The sequence below is a fragment of the Ovis aries genome, chromosome 26 (genome assembly GCF_016772045.2).
Source record: "Ovis aries strain OAR_USU_Benz2616 breed Rambouillet chromosome 26, ARS-UI_Ramb_v3.0, whole genome shotgun sequence".
Lineage (NCBI taxonomy): Eukaryota > Metazoa > Chordata > Mammalia > Artiodactyla > Bovidae > Ovis > Ovis aries.
Window position 1 is genome coordinate 38,160,077 of NC_056079.1, and position 26,794 is coordinate 38,186,870.

The 26,794-nt window shown below is 41.9% G+C and overlaps 1 protein-coding gene across 18 annotated transcripts in view; it reads left to right on the forward strand.

The window, feature by feature from the left end:
• The window catches only part of PSD3 (pleckstrin and Sec7 domain containing 3), a 590,582-nt gene that overhangs the window by 468,175 nt on the left and 95,613 nt on the right, over positions 1-26,794 (forward strand). For 16 of the 18 annotated variants that reach the window (XM_042241260.2, XM_060407086.1, XM_042241264.2 and 13 more), the window contains one exon: positions 18,313-18,506. In XM_042241260.2, coding sequence (XP_042097194.1) covers positions 18,313-18,506 — 194 coding nt within the window. Of the gene's footprint in view, positions 1-18,312; positions 18,507-26,794 lie in introns of those variants that run through there. The other 2 variants (XM_060407088.1, XM_060407094.1) reach the window with 1 other exon arrangement.

A 26,794-nucleotide genomic window follows, 5' to 3' on the forward strand; every position in this document is an offset into this window, starting at 1 on the left:
CATCCGGTCTTATCGCTTCATGGGAAATAGATGGGGAAACAGTGGAAACAGTGTCAGACTTTATTTTTCTGGGCTCCAAAATCGCTGCAGATGGTGCAGCCATGAAATTAAAAGACGCTTACTCCTTGAAAGGAAAGTTATGACCAACCTAGATAGCATATTCAAAAGCAGAGACATTACTTTGCCAACAAAGGTGTGTCTATTCAAGGCTGTGGTTTTTCCAGTGGTCATGCATGGATGTGAGAGTTGGACTGTGAAGAAGGCTGAGCACCGAAGAATTGATGCTTTTGAACTGTGGTGTTGGAGAAGACTCTTGAGAGTCCCTTGGACTGCAAGGAGATCCAACCAGTCCATTCTAAAGGAGATCAGCCCTGGGTGTTCTTTGGAAGGACTGATGCTAAAGCTGAAGCTCTAGTACTTTGGCCACCTCATGCGAAGAGTTGACTCATTGGTAAAGACTCTGATGCTGGGAGGGATTGGGGGCAGGAGGAGAAGGGGATGACAGAGGAAGAGATGGCTGGATGGCATCACCGACTCGATGGACATGAGTTTGAGTAGACTTCGAGAGTTGGTGATGGACAGGGAGGCCTGGCATGCTGCAATTCATGGGGTCACAAAGAGTTGGACACGACTGAACTGAACTGAACTGAAGCAGAGAAGATTAAGAAGAGGTGCAAGAATACACAGAAGAACTATACGAGAAAGATCTTAATGACCTGGATAACAATAGTGTGGTCTCTCACCTAGAGCCTGACATCCTGGAGTGTGAAGGCAAATTGGCCTTAGGAAACATCACTACAAACAAGGCTAGTGGAGGTGATAGAATTCCAGCTGAGCTATTTCAAATCCTAAAAGATGATGCTGTTAAAGAGCTACATTCCATATGCCAGCAAATTAGGAAAATGCAGCAGTGACCACAGGACTAGTAAAGATAAGTTTTCATTCCAGTCCCAAGAGAAGGGCAGTGCCAAAGATGTTCAAACTACTGTACAATTGTGCTCATTACACATGATAGTAAGGTTATGCTCAAAATCCTTCAAGCTCGGCTTCAGCAGTAGGTGAATCAAGACCTTTCAGATGTACAAGCAGTGTTTCAAAGAGGCTGAGGAACCCGAGACCAAATTGCCAACATTTGTTGGATTATGGAGATAACAAGGGAGTTCCAGAAAAACGTCTGCTTCATCGACTACCATAAAGCCCTTGACTGTGTGGATCACAACAAACTGTGGAAAAGTCTTAAAAGGATTTAAAAAAAAAAAAAAAAGGATAGGAGTACCAGACCACCATACCTGCCTCCTGAGAAACCTGTCTGCGGATCAAGAAGCAACAGTTAGAACCGGACGTGGAACACCAAACTGGTTCAAAATTGGGAAAGGAGTACATTAAGACTGTAGATTGTCACCCTGCTTATTTCACATATATGCAGAGTACATCATGAGAAACGCTGGGCTGGATGAATCACAAGCTGGAATCAAGATTGCCGGGAGAAATACCAACAACCTCAGATATGCAGATGATACCACTTTAATGGAAGAATGTGGAAAGGAACTAGAGAGCCTCTTGATGAAGGTGCAAGAGGAGAGTGAAAAAACTGACTTGAAATTCAACGTTCAGAATCTAAGATCATGGCATCCGGTCCCATCACTCCATGGCAAACAGAAGAGGAAAAAGATGAAGCAGTGACAGATTTTGTTTTCTTGGGCCCCTTCATCATCACTCAGCTGGTCACACTTACATGGCTAACGGAAGAATACTAATCATGCTGGAATCTTAATAATAGTTCTAATGTTAATATTAGGTGGAACTCACAAATTTAGAAGATAATCTATGTGAGCACTAGGTAAAAGTATAAAGGATGTTATTGGTTTGATTGTTCTGTTTAGAAGTTCAGTGAAAATGCTTTGAGTATAAGATAAGGAACAAAACAACAGCAATGTCTTAGTCATAAAAAGGTGATTATTAACTTGAATTAGATTTTGAGCTGGAGAGTTGATTTTGCTTAAAAATTTGTTGGCTAAAAATGATACTGAGTGTGAATCCTGGATTTTAATATTTAAAGGAAGATTTCAGGGTGTAGAATTAAGGAAAATTCTCTCACTTAACTTTTTGAAGTATAATTTTATGAAGAATCTGAATCATAGCTCACGCTTAACATTTAATCTGTAAGTAGTTATTTATCTCAGCCAGCTCAAATATGTTGAACTCAGGTAGATAGGAAACTGGACACATTGTCACCCAACTTTAGCTTTAAAATTAAGAGCAAGTTTAAAAAAAAAAAAAAAGATGTCAGCTTTCTATGTAAGTGGCATCTCAATGATGAGATTGAGATGGATACTTAGAATTTTTAAGGATTTTATTCTTATAACAGCTTTAATATCCAGAAAAACAAGATGAGAGCAATATAATTTACAAATATTATCTTTAACTGCAGAATATGCTGAGCAAACAGATTGGAGAGCAAATGGACTGTGGCTATAATATCAGTAGCCCACTCATTCCAAAGTAACTTTAAATCCCTGAGATACAAAAAAGTATAGAGGCTGGGATATAAGGAAAGATTTTTCCTAATATGCTGATGATTTAGAATTTTATATCATCTATATCAATTGCTAAGCCTTTGCTTAGAAGGAAATATAATGAATATAATTTCTACATGAATATGCACACAATGGCTAACATAGTACCTGGGACATTTTAGACCATAGTTGTTTGGATTCTGCTGAGCATTTTGTATGTGTACGTGGTAATATACACAAAAACCTACATTTTCCTAGGTGAAAAATTTAGCCTGATCAGTAATGAGGAAGTTATTTTTAGTTTCCCATTAAAATTTTCATAATACATCTTTTGAAAACATCTAACATCAGTCTTGACCCCAGTATACTTCCAACTATGTTTTTTTTTTAACTGTATTAATATCTGCAGTTAATTTTTTCTCAGTTTGGAAAGGATGCTATAGCAATTGTACATGTAGTCAGATCCTGTATTTCAGAAAACCTACCTCCTCCTCCCATCTGGCAGCATTCTTGTTAGTGTTAAAGGGCCAATAATGGAGCTTGACATTTTTAATAAAAGCATATTCTCTTTTTTACAGGTAAGATATCTGTGTCAGAATAAGGTAATTTTAGAAAACAAAATATATTTCCTGTTTTCATCATAATTTTAAAATTGAACTTCATTTTTTTTTTTTTTTTTTTTGGTCAGTGACAAAGACAGGTCCGTTTTAAACTCAACCTGCCTGTGCCCTAGGATGTAAATTCAAAGCCCCATGACAAGTCAGCACATTTTTTATAATATTATTCTTCACTTTATTTTCCAGCAATCACTTGATCACAGTATTGGGTTTATATTCAACTTAATGTTCTGTGCCTGTGCTCAACCACTGTATTCATTTTCTAGGAATGGATTTACTGAGGCGTGACTTTGTTGTTCACAGTCGCTCAGTCACGTTTAACTCTGTGCCCCTGTGGACTGCAGCACCCAGGCTTTCCTGTCCTTCACCACCTCCCAGAGTTTGCTCAAACACATGTCCGTTATGTTGGTGATGGCATCCAACCATCTTGTCCTCGGGCGCTGCCTTCTCTTCCTGTCCTCAATCTTTCCCAGCATCGGGTCTTTTCCAATGAGTCACCTCTTCACATCAGGTGGCCAAAGCACTGGAGCTTCAGCTTCAGCGTCAGTCCTTCTAATGAATATTCAAGGTTGATTTCCTCTAGGACTGACTGGTTTGATCTCCAGTATAACTTATATACTGTAAAATTCATCCATTTAAGTGTCTGATTTCATGGTTTTTTATAAATTTACAGAGCTGTATGATAATCACCACAGTTCATCACCCCACTAGACTCCATACACGTTCTTTTTCTTATTATTCAGCATGTTTGATATGAACTCTTCCCTTCTGGCTGGTCCTACACTGGTTTGTGCTCACCTCTATCAAAGTCTGTATTATAAGACTCCTTTTTATAAAAACTTACTACTCATTATCATTTGTATTTTTCCCCTTGCTGGACTGTAAGTCCTTCAAAGGGCCTTAATTGTTCTGATCTTCTCACTGCCTAGCACACTGCCTGGCAGGCAAAGCCTCCTTGTAATCATTTCTGAGCTGGCAGTGACTCCCTCCTGGAGACAAGCAAGGGCTTGGCTGCTCACTGCCTTCTGTGCTCAACAGGCATCCCTGTAGATGGGGACTTTCAAATCTTTTTAATCAGGGAGGCCCCCCATTACCTGCCCATGAGAGGCTGACCTGTCTGAACCTTGATTTTTCACTGCGTTGATAACCTGTATCTATTTTGGGTGGTTGTGGGATTAAGAAATTAAGTTAGGATGATGTTCATGGTAATGACTAGATGCTCAAGGTGGAGGACCTAATTCATACCCCACTCCTGCTTTCAATGTTCTGGCGAGAGAAGTATGTACACAAAATACTGAGTCAAATGAAGTGAGTCATCCACTTTATAACCCTAAGTTCAAGGCACCCTAGAAAGCTGGATTGGAAAATGCAGTGGGGATCTGAGTGACTGCCGGACGTGCTAGGCTCAGCACCCCCTAATCTGAATGTAGGCTGAGAAACCAGAACTGAAGGAGCAGAGACAAGCCCGACCCTCTGGGTTTGCTGAGGGATGCTCGGGGTGGGCACTGAGAAGCACGGTGAAGTTCACAGTTCCCAGGCACAGGCTGTTAAAGACCGAGACCAAATCCCAGATCTGTGGAATGCTTCCCTTCCCCACGAGAGCCCTGTTTGTAGTGGTTGCTTTTACTCAGTACATTGATTCTGACTTTCAAGAGAAAATTACAAGCCATACTAAAAGGTGCATGGTTTGGAAAGACAGAGCCATCATCAAAACCAGACTCAGACATGGCTCGAAATTTGGAATCATCAGACCAGGAACTTAAAACAACGATTACTATGGCATGGGCTCTAATGAATACAGTAGACAGCATGCACAACAGATGGACAGCGTGAGCAAAGAAATGGAAATCTAAGAAGAATCAAAAAGAAATACCGGGGATCAAAAATGCTGTAACAGAAGTGAGGAATGCTTCTGATGAGCTCATTAGTAGACTGGTCACATCTGAGAAAAGACTCTCTGTGAGCTTAAGAATATGTCAATAAAAACTTCAAAAACAGAAAGGCAAAGAGAAAAAACATTAGGGAGAGGAGAAGGAACAAAATATCCAAGAACTCTGGGACAATTTCAGAAGATTATGAACATGCACATGATGAGTGCCAGAAAGAGGAGAGAGAGAAAGAGAAAGAGAGAGAGACACACACGGCCTGGGGAAGAGGGACCAGGAAATGCTGGAAGCAGCAATGGCCGAGAATTCTCCCCAAGTTCAGGCCAGACACCAAGCCATCAATCCAGGAAACCGAGAAAACCAAGCTGGGTAAAAATTCCAGCTGAGGAAAAAAAAAAAGTACAGCCAGGCGTTTCATTTACATCCTGCAGAAAATCAAAGATAAGGAGAAAAGTCTTGAAAGAAGCTGGATGAGAAAAGCACCTTACCTTTGAAGGAACAAACCCAAGAACCTCTGACTCAGACTATGTAAGCAGAGAGCATAGTGAGACATTTAAAGTGTTGAGAGAAAAACCTCACCAACCTAAAATTCTGTGTTCTGAAAAATTACGAACTCAAAAAGACGCATGCTGCCCACTGTGCTTAGCAGCACTGTTCACAGTAGTCAAGACGTGGGTACAGCCTGAGTGTACATCAACAGTGAACGGATAAAGACGGGACATGCCCATGCACAAGCGTGCACACTGGAATAGTGCTCAGCCATAGAAAGCAGGAAATTTTGCCATTGGCAACAACCTGAAAGGACTTGGAGGGTACTATGCTCAGTAAAATAAGTAAAATACGGAGAAAGGAAAACACTATGCGATATGACTTATAGAGAACCAGCTAGCGTTTACCAGTGGGGAGAGAGAAGCAGGGAGGGACAACTGAGGTAGAGGGTTAAGAGGCACAGACTACTCTGTATAAAATAAGCTACAAGGAAACACGGTGCAGCATGGGGGGTATAAGCAGTATTTTATAATAACTATAAATGGAGTATAACCTTTCAAATTGTGAATCACTATATTGTACACCTGTAACTTACATAATGTTATACATTAACTATACGTCAATGAAAAAGAAGTAAGGACGTCATCCAGATGGCAGCACAGGTTGTTCCCGACTTTACTCCCCCTCCTAAGAACAACAAGTAACAAAAAAAAAAGACACTCCTGAGAGATTCCTGGAGCAGAGAGGAACTGGAAGCACCCCTGGACCCCAGAGTCAAAGCAGCCGGCACCAGAAGGGCAGGAGGAGAGCTGCGTGCTGACTGCACGGCCCCTTCCCCAGGCCAGTGCCTCCCGCCCGACATGTGCAGAGGGGTCTCCCTTGAGCTTGTGGTTCCCCGCCGTGAGAAGGGGGAACCAGCTGCCAACCAGAACCGCCCCACCCCCACCCCACACTCAGCACTGTGCGTGTCTTTATAGGAGTCCCTGCTCTGATCTCGCACTTGGGAATCACCTGGGAGCCTTGGAGCTTGGTCCTGGGTGTCTGAGACAGGGGGAGGAAGAGGGGCTTGGCAGGCAGCATTCCTACCTGCATGACCAATTATTAACCCAACCAGCAGCTGTGCTCATGCTGACCCAAGTCAGTGGCCCAGGCTGACTAGGGCAATTGAGCAGGGTGTAGGTCTGCCTAAACGAGGTCCCCGATGAGGAAGTTCTGCGGCCCTGGAGCCTGGTTGACTCCAGCCCAGACAGAAGAGCAGAGTCATAGTCACCCCTGTTGCCGAGTGTGGCCCCAGCCCCATCTGGCAGGAAGGGCTGCTGCGGACTCCTGGAAGTTGCATAACCCAGCAATGCTCAAGCCGAGAGGAGGGGAAGCAGAGCTGATCGCCCCTAGAGCCAAAGCTCTCTGGCCGGGGAACTTGAGCCGCAGGTCAGCTGGAGTCAGGACCGCACACAGACCGCATCAGTGGCCTTGGAGCTGCTCTTCTGGCTGAGTTCAGGAAGGGGGACTAATTCATAGCCCCACTTTTTGCCACCTGCAGCTTGCACCCACCCAGCCAGGGAACCTTCCCAGCATGCCCAGGAAGCTGAGCTGCGCATCAGCAGCCCTGTTCACAGTGGTGCTGAACACGGAGCACACCCCCAGGCTTCCTCCATCTGCAAGGCAAAAGCAGTAAGTTCACCTAACTAGGATGTCAGGGTACACTCTGGATGGATTCAGGGTCCCAAACAGGAAGCCTTGCAGACCCTGGGTCCCATCCAGGCAGGCAGCATCACACTTCCTGATTTCAAGCTACGCTTATAAAGGCAATGCGATGGAGACAGTGTGGTGATGGCGTAAAACAAAGAGATCAACGGACCAGGACTGAGGTCCCAGCGAAAGCCAAGTGCATGCGGCAACTGACACCTTACGAGGGACCCGAGAATACTCGATGGGGAAAAGTCTCTCTAATCTGTGTTGCTGGGGAAATCGGATCTTCACATTCTTTTACAAAGAATAAAACTAGATACCTATCTTATACCACTCACAAAAATTAGGTCAAAGTGGGTTAAAGACTTGAGTGTAAGACCTGAAACCATGAAATTCCTAGAAGAAAACATGAGAAAAAGATCCTGATGTGGGTCTTGGCAATGATTTTTTAGATAGAACACCCAAAAGACAAGCAACGAAATAAAAAACAAGTGGGAATACATCAAATAAAAAGCTTCTTCACATCAAAAGAAATAACCAACAAAGCGAAAAAGCAAATATAATAAGGTAAATCAACTATACTTCAATTAAAAATAAACTTTAAAAATCAAAGATGCTAGAGTGAAGAACAGAGATTCAGCCACTTTATTTAGTAACTTGTTCTGAAGAGATAGAAGTAAAATAAAGTAAACCCCCTCAAAAAAAGCAACCTGTGAGAGAGGAAATATTGTATTTTTTCTGATAAGGGGTAATACCCAAATATATAAAGAACTCATGCAATCCAATAGCAAAAAAACAAATATTCCAATTAACAAGTGGGCATAAGACTTGACTAGACATTTTCCCAAAGAAATTGTACTTAAAAGGCCAGCTGGTACACGAGGATATGCTCAATATCACTAATCATGAGGGAAATGCAAAACCACAGTGAGAAATCACCTCATGCTTCTTAAGGATGCCCATCATCAAAAAGGCAAGAGACAATAAGTGCTGACAAGGATGTGGGGAAAAGGAAGCCCTCCTGCACTGTTGATGGGCTTGTAAACTGGTATAGCCACTACAGAAAATAGTGTGGAGGTCTCTCAAAAAATTAAAAACAAAGCTACTGTACGATCCAGCAATTTTACTGCTGCGACGATATCCAAAGGAAATGAAAATAATAACTTCAAAAACTATTTGCACTCCCATGTTTGAAGCGGCACTGTCTATGGTAGTCAAGACTGGAAACAGCCTAAGTATCCATCCTGGATACGTGGATCAAGTTGTAGAGTATATATAATGGGATGTTATGCAGCTACCAAAAAATGAGAAAATCCTGTCATTTGTGATAACTAAGTGGACCTAGAAGACATTATGCTGGGTGAAATAAGCCTGTCATAGAAAGAGAAATGCTTTCCACTGATAACACGGTGGAAAGAGTCCTCCAATTCATAGAGACATAAAGTGGAGTAGTGGCTGCCAGTGTTTGGGGTAGGGGGAATGAGAAGTTGCTAATTTAATAAGTTTAGAATTTCAGTTTGAATGGCAAAAATTTCTGGAGCTTACCTTTATTGTCCAGCTCCAATATCATAGTCTTCATGATTGTTTCTGAATGAATTCAAGTTAAGTAAATATTCCAGGTCTGCTCCGGAGGTTTTTGTTTTCATTTCAGCTATTACTCCCTCCCTTCCCCAGATGCAGACACACATAGACATCCATGAAAGTCCCACCAATTTATATTTAAATTCAGAATTTAGATTTCATATAACTAAGTCCCTTCAAGATAGCTTACTTTTTGAGTTTGGTGCTAGCGTAACAGCTTTGATATACCACTATGCTAAGACTTGCCAAATGGAGTAGTTCAAAATCTGTTCAGTGGCGGGGTCAGTGTAATGATGTTGAGCTCTTGCCAATTTTAAGAAGCAGTTGTTCCAGTGAAATATAAGACTTGGGTGGACTAGTATGATTCCTTATCTTTTTTGTTTAAAAATAAAAGTCATAAGTAATATACGATACAGTAAATTTTTTCATTTACAGTCGATCTTAGAACAGAGAAATAGATTTATCTGCTATCAGCAACAGAGCTTTTGTTGTTCTCAAAATAAACTGCATCTTAAGTCCTGAACTTAGACCACCCAGTGGCACATATGATTACACAGAGGACAGAATGAAGGATGTGTTGGGGAATTTTGTAGGTTGTAAGGTATTGAGATGTCTGGTATCTCAGTAGAATATATTCTACCAGGGTATTTAAAGGTACAAAATATTCACATATGAATCATTCGCCTCACAAGTAAGACAGAGAGCCCTGCTATGTCTCGTCTTATTTTAACAGAACTATTTGTATGTCTTAGTGGTTCACTGTACACAGAAAAGTCCTAGATAGGTGGGCAGTTTTTGTAGAAACTTTCCCAACACATTCTTCATCCTGTCCTCTGTGTAATCATGTATGAGCCACTGGGTGGTCGAAGTCCAGGACTTAAGATGCAGTTTATTTTGAGAACAACAAAAGCTCTGTTGCTGATAGCAGATAAATCTATAGAATTCTTTTTATCAGTAAATTGGATTAGTTTATATCTGCTCCGATATGCAGGGGAAGCAGCCTCCGTTATGGGAAAACACTGAGATTTATGATGTCTATAAAAGCAATGAAACTCTGCAGCGACACAATAAGGAATGAAGCAAATCCGACTGTACGGTGCCGTGGTCTTTCCATTAACTTCTGTGATATGAACAAGACCTGTTTTGCAGGCTTGAGTACTTCCAGCCTTCATTTTACTGTCAGGGTTTTACTGAGCGATCTTGTGTTGAACATTTCTCAATTATCATTCTCCTGTTTTTGTGTTTGATTTTAATATGTCTTAGGATTAACAAGCCTCTCTAACAACAGTCTTTCCAAACGAAATGAGATGCATGCCACATAAGTAATTTTTTAAAAATTCCAGTAGTTACATCATAAAAGTAAAACAAAAAAGATAAAACTAGTTTATTTTATAGATTATTTTTTATTTAGCCCAGTGTATCTAGAATATTATCATGTCAATATGTAATAGGCATAAAAACTGTTGAAATATTTTCCTTTTTTGTACAAAGTCTTTTTGAAATATGGTATATTTTCTTTTTTTTACTTGTTGTACATTTCAATTTGGACTACCCACACTTTAAGTTCTAAGTAGCCATGTGTAGCCAGTGGCTCCCATATTCGTGTAACTATTTCTTTTGGCTAATGTTTATATACAGAGGAAAATCATACTTTCATCCAAAAACCTCACTATGTGCATGCTAAGTCACTTTAATCATGTCTGACTCTTTGTGACCCCCTGGACTATAGCCCACCAGGCTCCTCTGTCCATGGGATTCTCCAGGTGAGAATGCTGGAGTGGGTTGCCACTTCTTTCTCCAAAAACCTCAGTAGAACATTTTAAAAAACACTATATATGGACTGAAATAAAGAGGACTTCAAATAAATTAGAAGTGAAATAGAAATTATAACTGATTCCACAGAAATGCAAAGAATCATAAGAGACTTTATTACGGCAACAAATTGGACAAAGTAGAAGAGAAGGATGAATTCCTAGAAACACACAATGTACCAAGAGTGAACCATGAAAAAACAAAACATAGAACTGAAGGGACCAGTTGCTAGCAATTACTTGGACAGGTATTTTATTACTGATCAAATAGACAAAACAACAAATAAAAGTCCAAGACCAGATGACTTCAGTGATAAATCCTACCAAACATTCAAAGAAGAATTAGTGCCAATCCTTAAGCTATCGAAAAAAAAAATGAAGAGGAGAATCTCCATCAGACTCATTTATGAGGCCATCTTCACCCTGAGACCAAAACCAGACAGGGACACTTCAGAAAAGAAAATCACAGATTAGGATTTCTGATGAACACAGATGCAAACAATCCTCGACAAAATATTAGGAAGCTGAGTTCAACAATACAAGCAACATACGTCAAGATCAAGTAGGATTTATTCCAGGGATGCAAGGATGGGTCAGATCTGTAAACCTATAGATGTGATTCATCACATTAATAAAACAGAGGATAAAAATCTTATAATCTCAGTAGATGGAGAAAAAGCATTTGACAAAATTCATCATCCATTTCTAACGTCTGTGTGTGTATTAGTTGCTCAGGCATGTCCGACTCTGCAGTCCCATGGACTGTAGCCTGCCAGGCTCCTCTGTTCATGGAATTCTCCAGGCAAGAGTACTGGAGTAGGGGTAGCCACTTCCTTCTCCAAGGAATCTTCCCGATCCAGGGGAACCTGGGTCTCCATTTCAGGCAGATTCTTTACTGTCTGAGCCACCCAGAAAGCCATTTGTAATAGACTCTCAAAAAACTGAGTATAGAGGGAACATACCTAACATAATAAAGGCCATGCGTGACCAGCCCACAGTGAACATCATGCTTAACCTCGAAAAATAATTCTTCTGAAATCAGGAAGAAGATAAGGATACCGTGGCAATTAGGAGAGAAAAATAAAAGGCATTCAAATTGAAAAGCAAAGAGTGACGTTGTCTTTATTTATAGGTGGCAAGGTAATATACACAGAAAACCCTATAGAGTCTACCAAATACTATTAGAATTAATAAATTAAGTGAATAATATAAAATCAATATATAAAAATCAGTCACATTTCTATATACCAACAGTAAACTATCAGAAATAGACATTAAGAAAACAGTCATTTTTACAGTAGCCTCAAAAACAATGAAATGCTTAGGGATAAATTTGACCCAGCAAGTTAAAGGTGTATACCCTGAAATCTATAAGGCATTGATACAAGAAGCTGAAGAGGCCACAAATGAAAACTATTCTGTGCTAATGAATTTGAATAATTAATATTGTTAAATGTTCATAATACTCAAAACAATCAAGATTCAGTGCAGTCCTTATCAAATCCCAATGGCATTTTTCACAGGAACAGAACAATGCTAAAATTTGTATGGAACCACAGAAGACCCCTGAATAGCCGAAACAGTCTTGTGGAAAAGAACAAAGTTGGATACATCACAAATTCCTGGTTTCAAGCTATAAAACAATCAAAACAGTATGGTACTGACATAAAAACAGACACATAGATCAATGGAACCCAGTAACCCAGGGATTAATTTACAAGGTAGTTAAGCATGTCCAGTGCAGAGAGTGTTGTCCCTTCAATAGAGTTAGGAAAATGCGTATCTACACGCAAAAGAATGAAACTGGACTACATCTTACACCAAACACAAAAATCAACTCATAATGGATGAAAGCCTTGAATATAAGACCTGAAACCATTAAACTCCTTGACATTGGTCTTGACTGATTTTTTTTTTTTTAATTTGGCAGCAAGCAAAAATAAATAAGTGGGGCTGCGTCAGACTAAAAAGCTCTGCATAACGTGAAACCATTGACAAAATGAAAAGGCAGCCTATGGAATAAGAAAACATTTTTTGCAAATCTTATATCTGACAGTTGGTTAATTATTCCACAGTATACAGCGACTTTCTGTAATTCATTAGCATAAAGTCAAATAACTCAAAGTCTGGAAAGGACCTAAGTAGACATTTTTTTCCAAAGAGACATGAAAGAAGTTGCATTGCCTTCTCCAAAGAAGTTGACAGGTACATGTACGGGTGCTCAACATCACTTATTATGGAAATACATCAAAACCACGAGAGATATCGCCTGTTAGGATGTCTGTTATCAAAAAGGGAAGAGGTAACAAATGCTGGCAAGTCTGTTACAGAAAGAGAACCCACAAAAGCACTGTTGGTGGCAATGTAAACTGGCCCAGCCACTATGGAAGAGATTACAGATGTTCCTCAAAAAGTTAAAAATAGAACTGCCATATGTTCCAGCAATCCTCCTTTTAGATAAATAGCGAAAATAAAGAAGTTGTTTCAGAGGTTTCTGTACTCCCATGTTGAGAGCAGCATTGTTTACAATAGCCAAATATGAAAACAACCAAATGTCCAGCTGTGAATGAGTGGATGAAGATCCCACACACAAAGAGAGAGGTATATACTATGCAGCCCTAAACCAGGAAAGAAGTTCTGTCATTTTTTACAACCTGGATGAACTGGAGGGCATTGTGAAATGAATAAATAAATGAAGTGAAATGAAAAGGTAAATACCACAGGGCATCACTTATACCTAGAATTGCTTTTGAAGTTTCAGTTCAGTTCAGTTTGGTCACTCAGTCGTGTCTGACTCTTTGTGACCCCATGGACTGCAGCACGCCAGGCCTCCCTATCCATCACCAACTCCCAGAGTTTACTCAGACTCACGTCCATTGAGTCAATGATGCCATCAACCATCTCATCCTCTGTTGTCCCCTTCTCCTCCTGCCTTCAGTCATTCCCAGCATCAGGGTCGTTTCCAATGGGTCAGCTCTTTTCATCAGGTGGCCAAAGTATTGGAATTTCAGCTTCAGCATCAGTCCTTCCAATGATATTCAAGACTGATTTCCTTTAGGATGGACTGGTTGGATCTCCTTGCAGTCCAAGGGATTCTCAAGAGTCTTCTTCAATACCACAGTTCAAAAGCATCAATTCTTCGGCACTCAGCTTTCTTTATGGTTCAACTCTCACATCCATACATGACTACTGGAAGAAGCATAGCTTTGACTAGACGGACCTTTGTTGGCAAAGTCATGTCTCTGCTTTTTAATATGCTGTCTAGGTTGGTCATAACCTTTCTTCCAAGGAGCAAGCATCTTTTAATTTCATTGTGCGTCACCATCTGCAGTGATTTTGGAGCCCCAAAATAAAGTCTGTTACCGTTTCCACTCTTCCCCCATCTCTTTGCCATAAAGTGATGGGACCAGATGCCATGATCTTGGTTTTCTGAATGTTGAGTTTTAAGCCAACTTTTTCACTCTCCTCTTTCACTTTCATCAAGAGACTCTTTAGTTTTAAAGTTTAGTTAAAAGTTTTGAAGTTAAGTTTAAAATCTAGTTTTAAAGTTTAACTTATGGAAATGGCTTCCCTCATAGTTCAGTCGGTAAAGAATCTGCCTGCAATGCAGGAAACCTGGATTCGATTCCTGGTCAGGAAGATCTCCTGGAGAAGGAAATGGCAACCCACTCCAATATTCTTGCCTGGAGAATCCCGTGGACAGAGGAGCCTGGTGGGCTGCAGTCCATGGGGTCACAAGATTCAGACACAACTTGGCGACTAAATGGAAACAGAGTAGAAAAGTGGTTTCCAGGGCCTGTGGGGTGGGGGAAATGAGGAGAGATTGTGCAGAGGGTATAACCTTGATGCTGAAAGGTTGGTAAATTCTGAGCAAATAATGTAAAGCATGGTGACTGCAGTTGGTAACAGTGCATTGTATAACTGAAATTTACTGAGAGCTATACTTAAATTTCTTACCAAAAATAAATACATCTGTAAATATGTGAAGTATTGAATTTGTTAGTTCGATACTGGGGAACCTTTTACAATGCTTGTGTATATCAAATGATCAGGTTGTATACTTAAAATACCTTAGTAAATTAGGTGATTCCCTGGTCTTACAGTGGTTAAGAATCTGCCTTGCAATGCAAGATACACCAGTTCGATCCCTGGCCCGGAAAGATTCCCACATGCTGTGGGGCAGCTGAGCCTGCGTGCTACAGTTGCTGAAGCCCACTCGCCCCAGAGCCCCTGCTCTGCCACAGGAGAGACCACCGCGGTGAGGAGTCCTCACACCCCAACTACTGAGTAGCCCCCGCTCACCACAACTCAAGAAAGCCCACACGCAGCACCAAAGACCCCGTCAGCCAGAAATGAAATAATAAGTATCAAGCTAAATAAATCAGTTTTACTTCAGTAAAGCTGGAGGTGGGGTAGGGGAAAGTAAATGCATAAGTAAACTGTATGTCTAGAAAATAAGATAGTACTCAGCAATAAATGGGAACAAACTATTGATTCTCGCAACAGTATGGATGAGTATTAAATATGTTTTGCCAAGTAAAATAAACCATTTATGTGACATTTTAAGAATGCCAAAACTGTTGGAAAGGAAGAGAGACTGGTAGTTCCAGGAGCTGGTCAGGGAAAGGAATTGACTAAAAGAAGGTAGCAAGGGAATGGGGGTGACCGAACCGTTCTGTCTGGTCCTGTGATGGTGGATACAGGATGCATTGCGCATTTCCACCGAACTGTGCATCTCAAGGAGTAGTAGGTTTCGTGTCTGTTCATTTCTTAAAGATTGGCCACAGTATGGGGCATGCAAGATATAGTTCAGACCATACCAAATTAATTTGTTTTCCAAATGACTTGTGTAACCATTTTGTTATATATATTTATTAGGGTTGAACATATAAATAAATTAAGTATATTATAGATAAGAGAGCCAGGTTTCTCACTGTTGAAATACAGAGAAGCAAAGGGCAAAGGCTGGAATGAATTTTGTCTTGTGTTGGAGATATCACTATGTATTCATATGAACTCATGAGAGGGAGGGAGGGATAGATAGCTGGATAAATGTATATATATAAATATTTTATATATTTATATATATATATATGTATGTGTATGTATATTTATTACACACACATTTCCCTAGGTGTTTCTGTTGAGAGGACCTAGAGGCAGTGAGCACACCTAGCACCTAGATTTGGTTTCTAAGTACCATTCTCCAGTAAATAGGACTGGACTCCTTGGAGAGTGGTTTCTTCCAGGACTGAGACAAGGAAAATACAAGATGAGCTTGGAGGTAGCATCTTGTGGTGTCTGAAAGAAAGGAGGTACTTACAAAACAGAAAGGAAAAACGATGAGATGTTGCTAGGACACGGGAGCCTATTTCGTAGGTCATCCAATGAGCAAAGCTGGAAAAATTTGAACAGAAGAGTAACTGTGGTATTTGACTATAATCCAAAGAATAAGATAAATATCTATGTGTCCATACTCACACAGGAATTCCAATTAGTAATGAAGAAATTAGGGAAATTTTAAAAAAATCACCATTAGATGACTAAAATATTATTGTCATAGGCGAGATCCACAGATGAATGCTAAAATTAGTGGTCAGAAGCTTAAGGAGAAACAGGATGTTTTCATAGTCACAAGGGATCTCCCCAAATTCATTTACAAAGGAAAATAGTAACTTCACAGTACAGAAACTTGCCCCTAACCACCTTAAACAAGTAATCCATGTTCATCCCCCTAATGATAAAACACTTACCTCCTGATGTGGTGGGCTGAGAGGGCGTCACCCATGATATCCTTCTCAAGAATGTATAGCCCCAGTCTAATCATGAGAAGACATCAAACAAACATACAGAACCACCGACTAGTACTCTTCCAAGTGTCTAGATCATGAGGGGCAAGGGAAAGCCTAAGAATCGTCACTGTCGGAGGTGACAAAGGACTCATGACAGTTAAATGTGCTGTGGGGTCACGGATAGGATCCTGGAAACAAAACATTAGTGGGAAAAAAAAAAGGTGGAATCTGAATGAAGCCTGAAGTTCACTTCTTAGTATTGTATTAGCGTCTTAATTCCGACAGTTTTGTTTTGGTTATGTAAGGTGTTAACACTGGGGGGATTCCATGGGGTCCAGTGGCTAGGACTGCGCACTTCCACTGCAGAGGGCCTGGGTTCCATCTCTGGTAAAGGAGCTAAGATCCCTGCTGCTGTGTGGTGTGACCAAAACAAAGAGTATTCATACTGCAGAAACTGATTGATGAGCTTAAGGGAACTCTGTACTTTTGCAAACCCAAAACTGTCTATTAATAAAAGTTAAATTAAAAGTAAAATACAGTTACCTGAGTCCAGTGATATTTTCATATATTTCACAATTATTTATAAAATACCAATGAAGGAAAAAAAATGCTGTTTTTCTCTGAAAACCAAACAAGCAACTTTGGTGATTATTAAGCTTGTGGTTTATTTTAAATATATTTTGGTGGTGGCTATTTTGGTTGAATTTCTTATCATTAGTTTTTATTTTTCACTGGAGGATCGTTCCTTATCATATTGTGTTGATTTTTGCTGTCTAACAGCGTGAATCAGCTATGCTTATATCCACTCCCTCGTGAACCTTCCTCCCACCAGCCCACCCCACCCTTGTCGGTCATCACGGAACCCGGAGCTGAGCTCCCTGCCCGGAGCTGAGCTCCCTGCACTATAGGCAGCCTCCCTCTAGTGTCTGTATATCAGCGCATCCCACCCTCTCCTTCCCCTGCTGTGCCTGTAGGTCCACTCTCTATTCCTGCCCTGCAAGGCGGTTTATCAGTACCATTTTTCTAGATTCCATATTTCGGTAGAAATGTTCATGAAAAAAATTCAATATTCAAAGCTTAACAACAGTGAAACCAGAGGTGATTCAGGACACTGAAACAGGTGACGTAAGACCAATGCTCCTATTCTGGTTGTGTTTTCCAGCAGTATGTCAGAGCTTGTTAACTTTCTTCTCCTCTTCCCCCTCTTTATTAAGTGATTCTGACCGCCTCCGTCTTCCTTAATGTACATCGTAATGTCAGAGGTAAACCTTCCCTGCTTGGAGGAACAGGGGTTCCGAAGGCAGGGCTGGGCAACCAGGGGCTTCCTCAGTTGGTGACGGGATGCGTGGGAAAGCCGAGGCACTGTGCGTGACCGTGTGTGGTGCCCCGTCCGAACCTACTGACAGCTGTACCTGAGCGTTATTAGTAGAGATTACCTGGTTATCTGGCAGGCATAGTCTAACATTGTTTACTGGACTTAGTCTCTGTCTGTCGTATTCTGCACGCTTGGCACTATACTAGGGCATGCAGAAATCAAAATCACGGTCTCTGCCAGAGAAGCTCCACTTGTTTTGAAAGCAGACAAACCTGAGGGTTCTGTAGTAGATGGGAAGGCCAGAGGCTTTGGAGCCTTTGCAGTCATATCCTGTCAGCTTCTTCCTGTAATTCCTGGGACTGTGCTTTGGCATATTTATCTAAACTTTGGGTCTGTTTCCTTACCTGTGGTGTAGGACACTAATGTCAGTCTGCCAAGGCTGCATGGTCACTGACACACAGGAGATGTTTAGCGAGCCACAGCTGTCCTTATCGTGGTCCTTGTCATCAGGACTCACAGGCCATTAGAAAGTATGATCATTTCTTACACCAGATAACCGTTCAGTGAATATTGTGTTACTCAACCCTTGTGTTCCATCTTTGTTTTATCCTTTTAGAGACGATGAAGAGAAAAAAAAGTCTGTGTCTGAAGGTGCCGACGAGAAGGCTAATGGAACGCATCCAAAGAGCATCAGCCGCATTGGGAGCACCACCAACCCATTCCTGGACATTCCTCATGACCCCAATGCCGCTGTGTACAAAAGCGGGTTCTTGGCTCGGAAAATCCATGCAGATATGGATGGAAAGAAGAGTAAGCATCATTTGTTGACATTTCCTGTCTCATTTATTTCATCTTTAAGATAAGCGCAAAATTAAAGTGAATTTATCTGAAGCAAAGGAATAAAGACAAATGATATTTATTTAGAGAAATATTATTGAAATTTGATAAAACCTCTAACCCTAAATCATAAATCCCTTATGTACTCGATCTTCTGCGAATAGAACTTTAGAACTTCAGAACCAGAAGACTCACAGATTATTCATTTCTAACCTCTTATTCATCTATTTATTCCTGCCTTCAGCAAATAACTTTGAGTACCTGCCATGCGCTAGGCGTCAAAAATACAGAAGTATATAGAAAGGACAAGGGCCTTATCGCCATGGAGTTTCCATTTCTGGTGGTTGAAGGAAAGGTTCAACTTATAACACATAGAATAATAAATAGCACGAGGCCCTGGAAACAAAGCAAGGAGGGACAGAATTGTGATCCAGGCACACGCGTGGAGCGTGGACGTCCGTGGAGGAGGGACAGGTGTGTGTAGGCAACGTGTGTGCTTCGTCCTGGGAAACGGAAGGAGGGCCGTGTGACAGGATGGCCTGCTGACGTGTGATGCTGGGAGTCCAGGTGCAATGGAGTGTGTCTGTGTCTAGAATCGCCTTTGCAGAGGGTGAAAGGGCAGTTGCGTGTAGGCAGTACAGTGGATGGACTGAGATAGCTGCGGCGTATGCCCAGCTTTAGGCTGCTCCTGCAGACACAGGCTTGCGGCGCTGGGATGCACAGTCCCGCTGCTTCCGTCTGCACTGCGCATATTTTCCTTCATGTGCTAGCATATTCTAGCACGCTCTGCCAGGGTGCAGTCAAGAGAAATGTTGCGATAGTGTGGCTTTGACGCTGGCTCACGGGGCTCCCCCGGTTCTGTAGGACTGCCCCACCGCCTTTCCTAGGCGCCCTGCGCACTAGCCTCCCCAGGCTACTTCGTCTTCTCCAACAACATTGTGTCTGCAAGCCAGTTGCAAGTGAAACTTAAGCCTAACAGCGTAGGGAAAAGGGGCAAGGAAACACCTGAAGATGAAGAGTTGTCTCCAGGGCATTTCCTGCATTTCTTTCTCTTTATTGTTTTGTGTATCACATTTATTCTTATTGAGGTATAATTGATTTATAATATCTTCAGGTGTATAACATAGTGATTCAAAAATTTTATAGGTTATACTCCAGTTATAGTTGTTATAAAATATTGGCTGGAATTCCCTGTGCTATACAATGTATCCTTGTAGCTTATTTACTTTATATGTAGTAGTTTTTACCCCTTAATTTCCCACCCTTATATTGCTCCTTCCCCATCCCTCTCCCCATGGTAGACACTGGTTTGTACTATATATCTGTGAGTCTGTTTCATTTTCGGAATATTCACTCATTTGTTTCTTAGATTCCATGAATAAGTGGTGAAACATAGTGTTTATCTTCCTCTGTCTGCCTTAGTTCACTAGCCATAATGCTCTCCAGAGCCATTCATATTGTTGCAAATGGCAGAATCGCATTCTTCTTCATATCTGAGTAATATTCCATTGTGTGCATGCGTGCATGTGTGTGTGTGTGTGTGTGTGTGTGTGTGTGTGTCTCACGTCTTCTTTATTCACTTATCAGTTGATGGACACTTATCTTGGCTGAAAAGTTGGCTAGCTTATAGGAGCTCCTTTGTAAGTAACTCGTTGCTTTTACCTTGATGCTTTTCATATTCTGTCTGTAGTTTTCATTCTTGCCATTTTAATTGCAGTGTGTCAGTGCCCCCTTTGGGTTGGTCCTGTTTCAGACTGCGGATTTTCAACCACGTAGTCTGTTTCCTTTCCCAGGATGGGGAAGTCTTCAGCCATCATGGATTCAAGTATGTTGTCGTCCACATACTCTCTTCTCCTTCTGGTGCCCCTGCACTGAGAACGCTGGTGCCCTTGATGTTGCCCCCAGAGATCTCTTAAACTATCCTCATTTCTTTTTATTCTTTAGTCCGTCTTCTAGTTCACTGATCCTCTGTATCATTTCGTCTACTGCCGATTACCCGGAGTGTATTTTTCCATTTCAGCTACTGCATTCTTCATCTCTGTTTAGCTGTTGTTTGTATTTTCTAACTCTTTGTGAAAAAGCCCCAACTTCTGCCTCTGTTCATTCATTCTTCTCTCGAGTCCTTTGGTCGTCTTTACAGTTGGTACCCTGAACATTTCTCAATCAAATGGCGTATCTCCACCTAGTTCTTCTTCTAGGGCGTCTACTTGTTCCTGTATTTGGAACACGTTCTCCTGTCTTCCCATTGTGCCTTATTTGCTGGTTTCATTTCTCTGTTTCTGATACCTTGGTTACGTTTCCTGACCTTGGAGAATGACCTTTGGCAGGGACTTCCCGCGTAGCCCAGCAGCACTCAGGGCTCTGTGCTCCAGGGGTGCCTCCTAAGACGGCTTTGTGGGTCCTCCCCTTGTGGTGGGCTGGCTACGCTGGGTACTCTCGTAGGCATGGCTGGCCCTGGTCTGGTTGCTTGCCAGGCCCTCCTTGTGTAGAGGTTGCTGCTCACTGGTTGGTGCGCCTGAGTCACAGGGTGGCTGGCTGCCTCACTCCTGGTGAGCCCCAAGGTGCATGCTGGGCCAGTGACGGGCAGAGCCAGGTCCTGGGGTCTAACTGCAGGATCCAGGGGTACCAGTACTGGAATTGTACCTCTGTTGCATGGAACTGGATCCTGGGGAACTGGCTAAGGGACCCAGTGTCCCTCAGAGCTGGCGTTGGCCTGAAGGTAGGCAGGCCAGGGCCCAGCTCGTGGGTGGGCTCAGTCTTCAGGCTCCAAGGCTACAGTTTTCCTTGGGTGTGTCTCTGCCTGCTGGTGGGTGATGCTGGTCCCAAGGCTAGAAGCAGGATCATGGGGAGTGGGGCCAAGGCCCAGGAGATTCTGGGGCTGGTTCCTGCTCACTCTGCGTGGAGCTGGGTCCTGGGGTCTATGGCGGCAGGGCCCTGAGGCTCCCAGGCCTGGGTCCTGGGTGCTGGTGTGTGCAGCCAGGTCCTGGACCCTCTGGTGGACAGGGTGTGTTCAGGGCCAGCTGTGGGCTCAGGGAGGCCTTAAGGCAGCCTTCTGGTGGGAGGGACTGTGTCCCCACCTAGTTAACTGCCTGGCCTGAGTTCCTGGTTCCTTCAGGTTGGTGGGTGGAGGTGTAGCTGGGTCCCGAGCCTCGTCAGTCAAGGGGAGGACCCACAGGGCGCTTGCCAGCCCATGTCCCGAGGTAGAGCGGGCGTCTGCAGTGGCTGGCTCCTGAGTGTCCCAGGAGGGCTGCAGCTGCCCCAGCCTCTCTGAGAGGCTCTCTGACATCAGCAGGTGGGTCTGACCCTGGATCCTTTCAAATGACTGCTTCAAAGCCTCAGTTACCTCCTTTGAGAATTTCTGGTTGTTCAGGACAGTTTTAAATATCCCAGGCTTTTTCTTTTTAGCAACATAAGATGTTCTGCCTGTTGCCTGCCTCGGCTTCACTCTCTGTTTCTGATCCTGCCTCAGAACCCAAAATAGGTGGGAAAACAGATGGCTCAGGTGAGATGGGGCTGACTGGGCCCGGTCTGCAGACTTGACTCCTACGCTTGCGTTATCATTCAGGGCTCTTCACCTCTGCCTTTGAGAGAGGGGTTGCACAAGGAGCCTTGAAGTTTCAGGCTGTAGTCCTCAGGCTCTTCCCAGATATTCCCAATTCAACTTTTCATGGATTTTAAGATCACCTTAGTATGGACAAAATGATTCAGCGTTTTTAGTACAGGAAAGTGCATGATTTCTAATGATAATTAGATAATCAGTCATGTCTAATTCTTTGCAATCTCAGGCTCCTCTGTCCATGGAATTCTCTAAGCAAAAATACTGGAGTAGGTAGCCCTTCCCTTCTCTAGGAAATCTTCCCAACGCAGGGATTGAACCCATGTCTCCTACACTGCAGGCAGATTCTTTTACCAGCTGAGCCATCAACAAAGCCCAGTGATAATTTATATCCACTATTTGTCAGCAAAGGTCCGTCTAGTCAAGGCTATGGTTTTTCCAGTGGCCATGTATGGATGCGAGAGTTGGACTGTGAAGAAAGCTGAGTACTGAAGAATTGATGCTTTTGAACTGTGGTGTTGGAGAAGACTCTTGAGAGCCCCTTGGACTGCAAGGAGATTCAACCAGTCCATTCTGAAGGAGATCAGTCCTGGGTGTTCTTTGGAAGGACTGATGCTAAAGCTGAAACTCCAATACTTTGACCACCTCATGCAAAGAGTTGACTCATTAGAAAAAACTCTGATGCTAGGAGGGACTGGGGGCAGGAGGAGAAGGGGACGACTGAGGATGAAATGGCTGGATGGCATCACTGACTCGATGGATGTGAGTCTGAGTGAACTCTGGGAGTTGATGATGATGGACAGGGAGGCCTGGCGTGCTGCGATTCATGGGGTCGCAAAGAGTCGGACACGACTCAGTGACTGAACTGAATTGAACTGAACTGAAAGTTTATCAAGAAGCAGCAGTTAGCCATCCGTATGTCTTCTTTGGAGAAATGTCTGTTTAGTTCTTTGGCCCATTTTTTGATTGGGTCGTTTATTTTTCTGGAATTGAGCTGCATAAGTTGCTTATATATTTTTGAGATTAGTTGTTTGTCAGTTGCTTCATTTGCTATTATTTTCTCCCATTCAGAAGGCTGTCTTTTCACCTTGCTTATATTTTCCTTTGTTGTGCAGAAGCTTTTAATTTCAATTAGATCCCATTTGTTTATTTTTGCTTTTATTTCCAGAATTCTGGGAGGTGGATCATAGAGGATCCTGCTGTGATTTATTTCTGAGAGTGTTTTGCCTATATTCTCCTCTAGGAGTTTTATAGTTTCTGATCTTACATTTAGATCTTTAATCCATTTTGAGTTTATTTTTGTGTATGGTGTTAGAAAGTGATCTAGTTTCATTCTTTTACAAGTGGTTGACCAGTTTTCCCAGCACCACTTGTTAAAGAGATTGTCTTTACTCCATTGTATATTCTTGCCTCCTTTGTCAAAGATAAGGTGTCCATATGTGTGTGGATTTATCTCTGGGCTTTCTATTTTGTTCCATTGATCTATGTGTCTGTCTTTGTGCCAGTACCATACTGTCTTGATGACTGTGGCTTTGTAGTAGAGCCTGAAGTCAGGCAAGTTGATTCCTCCAGTTCCATTCTTCTTTCTCAAGATTGCTTTGGCTATTCGAGGTTTTTTGTATTTCCATACAAATCTTGAAATTATTTGTTCTAGCTCTGTGAAAAATGTGGCTGGTAGCTTGATAGGGATTGCATTGAATTTGTAAATTGCTTTGGGTAGTATACTCATTTTCACTATATTGATTCTTCCGATCCATGAACATGGTATATTTCTCCATCTATTAGTGTCCTCTTTGATTTCTTTCATCAGTGTTTTATAGTTTTCTATATATAGGTCTTTAGTTTCTTTAGGTAGATATATTCCTAAGTATTTTATTCTTTTCGTTGCAATGGTGAATGGAATTGTTTCCTTAATTTCTTTTTCTACTTTCTCATTATTCGTGTATAGGAATGCAAGGGATTTCTGTGTGTTGATTTTATACCCTGCAACTTTACTATATTCATTGATGAGCTCTAGTAATTTTCTGGTGGAGTCTTTAGGGTTTTCCATGTAGAGGATCATGTCATCTGCAAACAGTGAGAGTTTTACTTCTTCTTTTCCAATTTGGATTCCTTTTATTTCTTTTTCTGTTCTGATTGCTGTGGCCAAAACTTCCAGGACTATGTTGAATAGTAGTGGTGAAAGTGGACACCCTTGTCTTGTTCCTGACTTTAGGGGAAATGCTTTCAATTTTTCACCATTGAGGATAATGTTTGCTGTGGGTTTGTCATATATAGCTTTTATTATGTTGAGGTATGTTCCTTCTATTCCTGCTTTCTGGAGAGTTTTTATCATAAATGGATGTTGAATTTTGTCAAAGGCCTTCTCTGCATCTATTGAGATAATCATATAGAAGACATATGGATGGCTAACAAACACATGAAAAGATGCTCAACATCACTCATTATTAGAGAAATGCAAATCAAAACCACAATGAGGTACCACTTCACACCAGTCAGAATGGCTGCGATCCAAAAATCTGCAAGCAGTAAATGCTGGAGAGGGTGTGGAGAAAAGGGAACCCTCCTACACTGTTGGTGGGAATGCAAACTAGTACAGCCACTATGGAGAACAGTGTGGAGATTCCTTAAAAAATTGCAAATAGAACTACCTTATGACCCAGCAATCCCACTGCTGGGCATACACACCGAGGAAACCAGAATTGAAAGAGACACATGTACCCCAGTGTTCATCGCAGCACTGTTTATAATAGCCAGGACATGGAAACAACCTAGATGTCCATCAGCAGATGAATGGATAAGAAAGCTGTGGTACATATACACAATGGAGTATTACTCAGCTGTTAAAAAGAATTCATTTGAATCAGTTCTGATGAGATGGATGAAACTGGAGCCAATTATACAGAGTGAAGTAAGCCAGAAAGAAAAACACCAATACAGTATACTAACACATATATATGGAATTTAGGAAGATGGCAATGACGACCCTGTATGCAAGACAGGAAAAAAGACACAGATGTGTATAACGGACTTTTGGACTCAGAGGGAGAGGGAGAGGGTGGGATGATTTGGGAGAATGGGAATTCTAACATGTAAACTATCATGTAAGAATTGAATCACCAGTCCATGTCTGACATAGGGTGCAGCATGCTTGGGGCTGGTGCATGGGGATGACCCAGAGAGTTGTTGTGGGGAGGGAGGTGGGAGGGGGGGTCATGTTTGGGAACGCATGTAAGAATTAAAGATTTTAAAATAAAAAAAATAAAAATAAAAATAAAATAAAATAAAAAAAATAAAAAGAAGCAGCAGCAGTTAGAACTGTGGAACAACAGACTGGTTCCAAATAGGAAAAGGAGTACGTCAAGGCTGTATACTGTCACCCTGCTTATTTAACTTATATGCAGAGTACATCATGAGAAATGCTGGGCTGGAGGAAGCACAAGCTAGAATCAAGACTGCCAGGAGAAATCTCAATAACCTCAGATATGCAGATGACACCACCCTTATGGCAGAAAGTGAAGAGGAACTCAAAAGCCTCTTGATGAAAGTGAAAGAGGAGAGTGGAAAAGTTGGCTTAAAGCTCAACATTCAGAAAACTAAGATCATGGCATCCAGTCCCATCCCTTCATGGCAGATAAATGGGGAAACAGTGGAAACAGTGGCTGACTTTATTTTGGGGGCTCCAAAATCACTGCAGATGGTGATTGCAGCCATGAAATTAAAAGACGCTTACTCCTTGGAAGGAAAGTTATGACCAACCTAGATAGCATATTGAAAAGCAGAGACATTACTCTGCCAACAAAGGTCTGTCTAGTCAAGGCTATGGTTTTTCCAGTGGTCATGTATGGATGTGAGAGTTGGACTATAAAGAAAGCCGAGCGCCGAAGAATTGATGCTTTTGAACTGTGGTGTTGGAGAAGACTCTTGAGAGTCCCTTGGACTGCAAGGAGATCCAACCAGTCCATCCTGAAGGAGATCAGCCCTGGGTGTTCTTTGTAAGGAATGATGCTAAAGCTGAAACTCCAGTACTTTGGCCACCTGATCCGAAGAGCTGACTCACTGGAAAAGACCCTGATGCTGGGAAAGATTGAGGGTAGGATGAGAAGGGGATGACAGAGGATGAGATGGGTGAATGGCGGACATTCACCATTTGGGTGACACCATTTGGGTTTGGGTGGACATGGGTTTGGGTGGACTCCGGGAGTTGGTGATGGACAGGGAGGCCTGGCGTGCTGCGGTTCATGGGGTCGCAGAGTCGGACATGACTGAGCGACTGAACTGAACTGAATGTAGTGACTCTAGCTTTCTTTTCAATTTTTGCATAATATACAGAAATTTTTTCTAGCTTTGTTTTCTTACTCCATGATCTTGTCTTTAAAATTGTTTTATACAGTGTACTGGTGGTTCTTTTCTACCAACTGTCTTTTAATTGGAGTGTTTACATTTATAATAATGGTGGATATCGTTGACTTTAATTCTGCCATCTGGCTGTTTGATTTTTATTTTTTCCTCTTTCTCTGCCTTTTATGGGATTGCATGTGGATGTGTGTGGTTCAGCCTTTCTTCACTTGTTGGCATATTAGTTATACATCTTTAATAATTTTCATTATTGCTGGAGGGTTTACAGTATAAGGTTCAACTTGTCAGTTTGCCTTCAAATGTTACTACTTTATGAGTGCTTTGAAACCTTTATAACAGGTTTCCC